We start from the raw sequence: 9,663 nt of genomic DNA on the forward strand, positions 1-9,663 counted from the left end.
ACAGCCAGACAGGGCGGAGCCTACTGGACATGACGGTATGAGAATGAGGTCTCTCAGCCAATCAGGTGGCGAGCTCGGCCAGCTGAAAGGCAAAGGAAGGAAGATGCTTGGCCAAAGATACTGAGTCTAATAGACTTTCCACTCAGCAGAACAACCGCTCTTAAAGAGACACTGCGGATTTCTGTTTGTATATGAGTAGACCACACAAAAACCCAGAGTTTACTGCAAAATGAGTTATAAAAGTGGTAGTTTTTATTCTTATAAAGTTTCCAGTCCTTTGGAGAAAGAAAAGACCATTACTGGTTCAAATCACTATAACTTCTGACCAGTAATAGGTAGCAGTTTAAATTTTTATATGATGATTGTAAACACATTATAGCGAAATATAGAGCTGTCAAAACCCTTGTTCCATATAAATAGTTCATTTTATGTGTCTGAAAATAAAAAAATAAAATAGAAAATCTGAAAAGCGCCTAAAAATTTTCCTGGTTTTACCCATATTCTGGCCATTACATGTTCAATTGAATAATTAAAATGCCTTAAATGAATTGTGTAAAGGCTTCTAAGTAATATCCATACAATTGACTCTGAATTATTTAATATTGGAATGATAAGCCTTCAAATGTGAGTGTGTAATTTCAGGTGGAAATTGGTCAAAATAGGCTTGGAGCTTAAGAGGTTAATCATTTGTTTTGGTTTCACACTTCAGTTTATACATAGCATACTAGTTCCATGAGTTACCTTATGGTTCATGGTCATTCAGGAATAATATTTTCTAAGTTTGATTAAAATAAAATGTACATAAAAATAATAATTTAAAATAATAGATCATTGAAATGGGTAAATTTAAATATGAAAATGTTTATTGTTATTCTATGGAGAGAGATTAGTCTCAAAACTCCTGACAAATGTGTAAATTATAATCCATAAGTGACACATAAATCACAAATAAATTTCATGACCTGCAATTTGTACAAATACTGTTAAACTTATAAATTCACACTTCTAGTTTTTATATATAAATCATAATTTGCATGTGAAACTGAATGCATTTCTTTTACATGTACTTGTATATTTTTTAAAAGCTTAAGTCTCAAACTAAAAATATTTATAAAACATGCATTTGCGTTTGTGGATCACGTTTTTCCGCTGATCTAGTGGATTTCCATACCATTTAAATATAAAGCTACATTCTGTTCAGACTCTAGTAAGTATGGTTTATTGGAATTGTCTAGTCTCACCACACTCACTAAATTGGGTAAATACATGTGTAATGTTTGAAATATGTATTGTAAATATAAATAAACTACATTACATGGCACAGCAGTTATTTATATGAACTTTGCTACTAAACTGCAGATGCACTATTTATAAATAATTTTTTAGTTGCTTTTAAAAATATGCAAGTACAAGTAAAAGAAATGCATTCAGTTTCACATGCAAATTATGAATTATATGTAAAAATGAGAAATATGAAATATGAGTTTAACAGTATTTGTACAAATTGCAGGTTGTGAGACAGACTGAAATGTATTTATTTGTAAACAGTGAAATGTATTTGTGATGTATGTGTAACTTATGGATTATCATTTACACATTTGTCAGGAGTTTATAGACTAATCTCTCTCCATATTTTTCAGGTTCGTGTGATTGGGCTGCATGCAATGTAAGGTCTGCAAGTTCACCAGTTCAAGCCAAGATCTTCAGAGACACTACAGACTTCGTCACGGGAGACTTTCCTACTGGCCGTGTATTCATACAGACTGTGTTTGTGTCTTCAGAACGCCAGGTGCCTTAAGATCACATCTTTCTAGGTCCCATCACAAGAGTAGTGCAGTCCATCATGAACTTTTACCTTTTAAGTGTGGATCTTGTGACTTTCAAGAAATTTGTACAGAAAAACAATTTTTGACTCACCTTGGGAATCATCTTAAAAATCGTGAAACAGTTCAGTGTCCCTATGTTGGATGTGGATTTAAAACAAACAACCGTCCAACTTTCAGCTCTCACCGAAGCAGAAGCCACAAAAACCATACAGTCAATGATATTCGAACTGTAATAAGTGCGGACTCTGGAGTAGATGGTGTTGATGACCTTGAAGTGGCATGTTCCTCACAAAGTGCTTTAAGACAAGTGCCAGAGTATGGAACCCAGCCTGTAGAAGAAGTAGATCCTAAGACTCTTGAACACAAAATTGCATCACTTTTACTGTGTATGCAGACAATTTTGCATATCTCAAGAAGTGCAACACAGAAAATAGTTGAAGAATTTCATAACATTTTGTCATTCTCAAGATTTCATACTCTTGAGAGTATAAAAGAGGTTTTCACAAAAAACAATATTATTGTAGATGATAGAATTGTTCAAGAAATTGTTGATTCTGTTTTTCGATCAAACCCACTACTTGTAGCAACATCAGAAAGGGGTCCATTGTCCACAGATTACAGAAGGAATTTATATTTTAAGCAAAATTTTTCTGTGATCGAACCAATTGAGTATCTTTTTCAAAGACCCCATAAGAATACATTTGTTTATGTGTCAGTCACTGAGGTACTTGAAAGCTTATTTAGATATGCAGAATTGTTAGATAAACTTGAGTTTTCACATGAACATTTGCCTGGATATTACAAATCATTTCAAGATGGGCAGTACTTCAGGGAAAATGAATTACTTGCTAACGAAGACACTGTTATCAGTTTAGGACTTTACATCGATGAATTTGAAGTTTGCAATCCATTAGGCACATCAAGGAAAATTCACAAAATTGTTGCCGTTTATTGGGTTGTTCTAAATTTACCACCAAAATTTAGATCTGGTCTAACATCAATTCAGTTGGCAGTTTTAGGAAAAAGTACTGACGTAAAGAAATTTGGGTATGACAAATTTCTGGATCCCTTGTTAAAGGACATCAAATTTCTAGAGCAGGAAGGGGTGTTTGTGGAGCGCTTGGGCTGTCAGGTTAAGGCAACTGTATTTTGTGTGTGTGCAGATAACCTTGGAGCCCATGGTCTGGCCGGTTTCCAAGAGAACTTTAATGTAGACAAGTTTTGTAGGTTCTGTTTGGTTAGTCGCAAACAGATAGCAGCTGTAAGAGCTTGTGACTTTCCTTTGAGATCCGTCAGCCAGCACAATACTTTTGTAGAAGAGCTTAAGCAGAGTGACACTCTGACAAGTGTTAATGGGGTCAAAAGAGAGTGTGTATTGAAGAAACATTTAGGTTTCTTTCATCCAGTGACTGGGTTCCCGCCAGATATTCTGCACGATTTTTTTGAAGGGGTTATACCTGTTGAATTGTCATTGTGTCTCAGAGATTTAATTTCCAAAGGTTTTCTGACACTTGAGAAACTTAATCATAACATCAGGACCTTTCCTTATCAGCACTCAGATAAGGTCAACAAACCAAAGACAATTTCCAAAACAAGCTTTACAAGTGGATCGATTGGTGGAAACGCCCATGAAAATTGGACTTTGTTGCGCCTTCTTCCCTTGTTGATTGGTGGCTGTATCCCGGAAAATGAACCGTCGTGGGAGATATTAATGGACTTGAAGGAAATTGTTGAGATTGTTGTCTCAAATGAACTTGCAGAACAGACACTGTGCTTCTTGTCTTTTAAATTGTCTGACCACCGTTTACTTCTTACTGCTACCTTTCCCGACATTGAATTAAGGCCGAAGCACCATATAATTGAACACTACCCACACCTCATTCGTTGTTTTGGGCCATTAGTGAACTTTTGGACTTTTAGATTTGAATCCAAGCACAGTTTCTTTAAAAAGGTGGTGCGTGATTCTCATAACACAAAAAATGTGCTTCTCACACTTGGGATAAAGCATCAGCAGATGATTGCCTATCATTTAGACAGTCATAGCCTTTTCAAGTCAGAACTTTATGTTGAAAAAGTAAAGGTGGTCAAGATATCATCTTTAGAATCAAAGTTGAGGCATGCTGTACGAAGTAAGTTTCCAGATATTGATGCAGTGTCTCTTTCAAAAGCTGTTCATCTGCATGGCACACAGTATGCTGAAGGCATGGTAGTTTCAGCTGGAAACAGCAATGGACAGCCAGAGTTTTTTAAGATACTGAGTGTTTTGGTCTGTGCTGATGAAGTGTCGTTTATAACAAAACGTCTCTCCTCCTGGTACATGGAACATTTCAGGTCATATGAAATTGTTGAAAGTGATTATGCTGAAGTAGTGCTCCTTGAACCTGTTAATTTGAGTGATTCCCATCCACTGACAGCTTACAGAGTTGGAGAAAATGTGTTGGTGACTTTGAGGACATACCTGCCACACTGAAAGATCTGAGTATGGTATGTGCACAAACTTTAATTTCATATTCATACCACCATTCACACTTTTAAACCGTGCCAATCTAAAACCACCCCTCTTTGATTGACAGGTGTTAACACTACGAGTTGTCATCTCGTCCAGTGTAGCTCGACGTGTCCAACTTCCCCAAGTGCCGGAATCAGTGGATCATCTTATTGATTCACTCCGAGAGAAGCTGCAACTTCAAGGTGATTTTTCACTGCAGTTTGAGGACCCCGATTTTGGAAATGCTCTGTGTCTCTTGTCGGACATCTCTGAGTTACCTCAGGAACGAGCAATCCTACACATTCATCGGTCAGCTTCACATGATGAATTGGATACACATTCTCTTGGATCCATCTCCTCCCTCAGCACTGCTAGTCAAAGTTCATCCTCATCTAGCACCGCAGCATGTTCCAGCTCATATTTACGCAGCAGATCAGAATGGCCCTCTCCATTCCCCATACCAAGTCTCTCATATGACGTTGAACTAAAATTACGCAAAGGGAATGAGACATATGAAAAGACAAGAAAAGGCATTGACGTGACAAGGGACATTAAAATGGAGATTCTTGACAAAATTGCTCAAGCTGTGTTTGACATAAAGGCCTACCCTGATGGAGATGAAATTGAATCTATTGCTTCTGCATTGGTACTGAAGTATCCTTGCCTAAAGGAACCTGGTGGGGGCAAAGGCTTTGAAGGATGGCTACTCAGCATCAAGGACAAGCTGAACAACTACCGAGCAAAGTTGCGAAAGGCAGGCTGCACTGAAGTTAGTGTTAACAAAAAACGAAAAGCAGATGAAAACCAACGTTACACTCTAAAAAGGGCCAAGCGTGGTGAAGTAAATCATATTCCAGAACACCCAAGCAACCATGATGAAACTTCACTTGAAGAACAAAGAATTCTCCTGGTGGCAGAAACAAAAAAGTCAAGAAAAGACATGGGCGTTATAAAAGAGAAGATGGCAGTGACATTTTCCCTAAGGAGAAGAGAGGTGGTTGAGGACCAACCAATGGTGGTACAGATTCAAGAAAGATGGCCTGCACTGTTTTTGGAGGAACAGGTGATGTCTTTGTTTTGTGTTTTATTATTTATTTTTTTAAGGTTTTATGCCAGCAGAGGTTTAAGCATTGAGTCAAATAAATTGTGTTTCATGTTTATGCTCCACAGATCTGTGAGGAGTTTTTCCGAGTTACCAACAAAGACCTGCTAGAAACTTTCAGAGCTGCCATGGACAAGTACACCACCAAACTACTGAGACTCTACCGTGCCCGGAAGGGAGCTTTTGGACATGAAATGGAAGACCTATTGAGAAATCTTGATGAAAAGGTCAGTTGTTATTTGGTTTTGAAAAAGTAACACATTCTGTTAAACTAAACACATTTAGACCTAACCTTTTATTCTAATTATATGGTAATATCTTTGTTTAAGACATCTGACATTGTCGCCCATCGAAAGAGTGCTGTGCTGGAAGGATTGCCTTTGTTTTTGAGAGAAGATCCCACAAAGTTGTTTAAGAAATGTTTGGTAAGTAACAGACATCAAGAAACATGCATGTGAGATGAGAGACTTTCAGTTTTACTTTTAGGTTTAATGCATTTCTGTTTGATACTGTGTGTCTCTTCAATAGGATACAGATCCAGAAGATGTGCAGACCAAAGGGGTATCTGTTGGAGTACTTGTGGTTTTAGAGGACAGTGTCTCTGCTGCAGGCTCATCAGCAAATGTACAGAACATTGCCATTGTGCTGGAGGAGGCCATAGTTCTGGATGGAATCTGCGACACCCCTACAGGCTTGGCATACCTCTTTGGCCTTTTCTATGCTCTAAACCTTTCTTATCCAAAAGAACTTAAGTACACCTTAGATGCTATTCAGAATGTGTTCATGGAGCTTGGATCCGGATGCACACAACGTGTGCGCTCTCTTAAAAACAAACTTTTACTGTGAGCTGTGTGACAATGATCTAGAGTAGTAGATTTCTGAACCCCAAATTCAGATACACTTAAATGCATAAATGCAGTGCTTGACATGTTGGTGTACTGTATTATTTGTTGTGTTTAAATAAATGCAGGTGTTATTGTTAGTGTTGCAGGGTTCCGATTGGAAGCATTTTATCAAATGTGGCATCAGAGGTGACTTGTGTTGGATTTGATCCTTGTTAAAATGAAACTCTGACATGTCTACATTATTGGCATTTAATAGCTTTTTATGTTGCCCTACGTTTTGTCCTAAATATCTTAAGTATATTTTGAATGCCATTCTCAAGATGTTTTTGGACCTTGGCTCAAGACACACGACACGTTTTTCCCAAACAACTTTTATCTGCAAGCCAGTGAACTCCAGGATTTTTTTATTTGAATTCAAAGATGTCTTTTTTTTTTTTTTTTTTTTTAGGAAAAAAAAAAAGAAATTAAGGTTTGATGTGCAGTGTTCAAGGAATTGTGCAATGCCTGTTTGCAAAGATGCTCCTCTAAATAGACATTATTCTTGGTGGGAAATCGCAGTGGTTGGTTTAGACAAAACACACCATGTTCTGTTGTTGAATACTATATATTTTTGAGTTCATTGCAGTGAAAATTGTCATTCTGATATTTTAGAATTTTAAAATGTGTATATTGTTTGGCAAAAATGTGACTAGAGGCAGTTTTATCTTTTCAGCACTCATTGACCCAAGTAAAAAAGTGAATAGCCTTTTCATTCAGTGGTTTGTAAACATTTATAAAAAACTTTCTAAACAGTTTTAAGCTTTCTATATGTTTGTTTTTGATAATTACAGGACTCCTATTTTTTACTGTAGTATTATGCAGGGGAATGTGACTAGGTAAACAAATACAGCATAAAAGGTTTTTACCCCTCCTACTTTTTTTTTTTTCCCCTTCATGGTTAAATGAGCAGATGACACTCTCTACCAACATTTTCAATTGCTAGTCTTCTGAGCGCTGGAATATTTTGAGCACTTGAATATTTTAGTCAATTTTTCACATGAGATTTCTTCATTTTTTTTATTCAGAGTATTTGTAAAAACTGTTTAAAATATTCTTAATACAGTTCAAAATGTTTAATGCTAAGTGATGCCATTTCTCTGCATCTCTGTTCTGCTATTTGCAAGCAACTAGTTGGAATAAAATAATATGAATTAATATTTTGTTGTCTTTTCTATGTACTTTCTTAATGTTTTAATGTAGTATTACATGCAGGATGCTTGTTATATAGGATTTAGTAAGAAGATGTACTGGTTGAGTGAACAGTTGGCTAAACCAAATATCTTCAATAAAGACAACAAAAAAATCCTAATGCATCATGTTGCCTTAAATTTTTCACTTCGTTCAACATCTTTTTCTTTTTTTTTAGAAGTTAAGATTTTGCGTTCTGCTTATCAGTAATTCTTTGTATAACAAACACAAAAAACACTCTTGCTCAACAGAAATATTGTAGTTCTCCTAACATGAAGATTGTAATATCTTGAACAGAATAATCAGATCTATGTCAACAAGCAAATATAAGTTGGCTAAATAGATAATTCTCTATAAAAATGACAAACAGCACAGTTGTTGACAGAACTAAAAAATCTTGATGCATCATGTTGCCGTAAAATTTTGAGTTTTCTCAACATTTTTTTTTTTACAGTGTAGATAAACAAGATGGTCATATACAGTGGTGTGAAATGATTGATTGATTGAGTAGGTTTTGTGTAGGTTCGTCCAACTTTTTTCTCTATGTCATACAGTTTGTTAAATGTTTTACTGTCCCATTCATTCTGCCATTTGTTTTTGAAGTATGTGAAGATCTTTGGAAAGCTGTCTCTGGGTGGAATGGGTCGTGTGCTGATTCTGTCTGCAGTGGATGTTCTGGCAATTCGATCCATTCGTTCATTCCCTGGGATTCCAATATGGCTTGGGATCCAGCAGGAGACTACGTCAAATGCTTGATCTCATAGTACTTTGTCCTTTCTCAGTATTTCAGTAACAATGGGATGGACTGTGTCAGGGTGTTCCAAGGCTTTAAGGCAGGATTTGGAGTCTGTAAAAATAATATTTTTTCCGGTTGCTTGTTTGGATGTATTCCAAGGCTAATAATAGTGCATATGCTTCTGCGGAGAATATGGAACTGAAGTTTGGTAGCTGTCAGGGTGGGTGCAGGGAGGACGAGGAGGCGGACGCAAATGCAAACAAAAGGGGGTTTATTAACAAAAACAGATACAAAATACACAGGGATTTACTGAAAACAAAACTGAGGAACTGGGGAACACATGGTACACTGACAGACGTAAAACGTACAAGGATCGACACCAGGGAAAGGGAACACGGACCTTATATAGTGGTGCACACACACGGTAAACAGGAAACACCTGGGACGAAGGGGCGGAGCTACAAAAGAACACAGGTGAGTGGAAAAACACAGGCAGAACACAGGGGCACGGGTCACGTGGGACAACACAGGCACGAGGACAGACAGGAAACAGGGCCAGGACCTTACATAACCCCCCCCTTAACGCGCAACTCCCGGGGCGCGAAAAACGAAACCCCAGGAGCAGGTCAGGAGAGGGCGGAAAACAAAGAACAAGACAAGACAGAACTAGGACGGAGACCGGACAGGGAACTGGACAGGAGACCGGACATGAAACGGGGGCAGGACCGGGAACGGACACTGGACGTGGGGCTGGGCAGGGAACGGAAAGGGAGACGGAGACTGGACAGGTGACAGAGACTGGACATAAGGCTGTACTGGGGACTGGACACTGGACAGGACAGGAGACTGGGGCATGACACTGGACACAGACTGAAACTGGGACTGAACTGGGGGTGTAAACGGAGACTGGACGAAAGACTGGACAGAAGGCTGGACAGTGGACAGAGACGTAGACTGGACAGGGGTCTGGACATTGGACAGGACAGGGGACACCAATGGGGACTGGACCGGAGATTGAACAGGAGACACGAATGGGAGCTTAGACTGGACAGAACTGGACGGGGGAACAGGGACAAACACATTGACAGGGACAGACACGAGCACTGTGACGGGGACAGGAACAGAAAAACCTAAGGGGACAGGAACATGAACAAACACAGATACGGGGACCAGGACAGGGAGAGACAGGGGGACCAAAAACATAGGTAAGTGCCCAGGACTGGCTAAAGTCTGTGTGGAAGTCCAGGGAGCCAGACTGGGCATGGTACTGGGATTAAAGTCCAGGGGCCTCGGGGCAGGCCTGGAAACCCGGGGCCTGGGCCCAAACAATGTTCTGGGAGCTGGCACAGGGTCAGAGGCGGCCGGGGCCACGGGAACTGGGTCAGAGGCGGCCGGGGCCGCGGGAACTGGGTCAGAGGCGGCCAGGGCCGCGGGAACTG

General features: G+C 39.1%; 1 protein-coding gene across 1 annotated transcript; it reads left to right on the plus strand.

Annotated features, from left to right (window-relative positions):
* Window positions 1-1,657: 1,657 nt before the first annotated feature.
* Window positions 1,658-7,055, plus strand: LOC107197338 (uncharacterized). The gene is made up of 5 exons (XM_022686944.2): window positions 1,658-4,310; window positions 4,400-5,377; window positions 5,485-5,643; window positions 5,746-5,841; window positions 5,945-7,055. Exons 1-5 carry the CDS (start codon window positions 4,308-4,310, stop codon window positions 6,260-6,262), a joined length of 1,554 nt encoding a protein of 517 aa, XP_022542665.1. The 5' UTR covers window positions 1,658-4,307; the 3' UTR covers window positions 6,263-7,055.
* The last annotated feature ends 2,608 nt before the right edge of the window (window positions 7,056-9,663 follow it).

This window comes from Astyanax mexicanus, chromosome 17, assembly GCF_023375975.1.
Source record: "Astyanax mexicanus isolate ESR-SI-001 chromosome 17, AstMex3_surface, whole genome shotgun sequence".
Lineage (NCBI taxonomy): Eukaryota > Metazoa > Chordata > Actinopteri > Characiformes > Acestrorhamphidae > Astyanax > Astyanax mexicanus.

Bases quoted from the DNA above. Each gene is read 5' to 3' on its own strand.
- LOC107197338 (XM_022686944.2), top strand. The intron at 5,378-5,484 runs GTGATGTCTTTG...TATGCTCCACAG, and splicing joins CACTGTTTTTGGAGGAACAG to ATCTGTGAGGAGTTTTTCCG. The intron at 5,842-5,944 runs GTAAGTAACAGA...TCTCTTCAATAG, and splicing joins AGTTGTTTAAGAAATGTTTG to GATACAGATCCAGAAGATGT.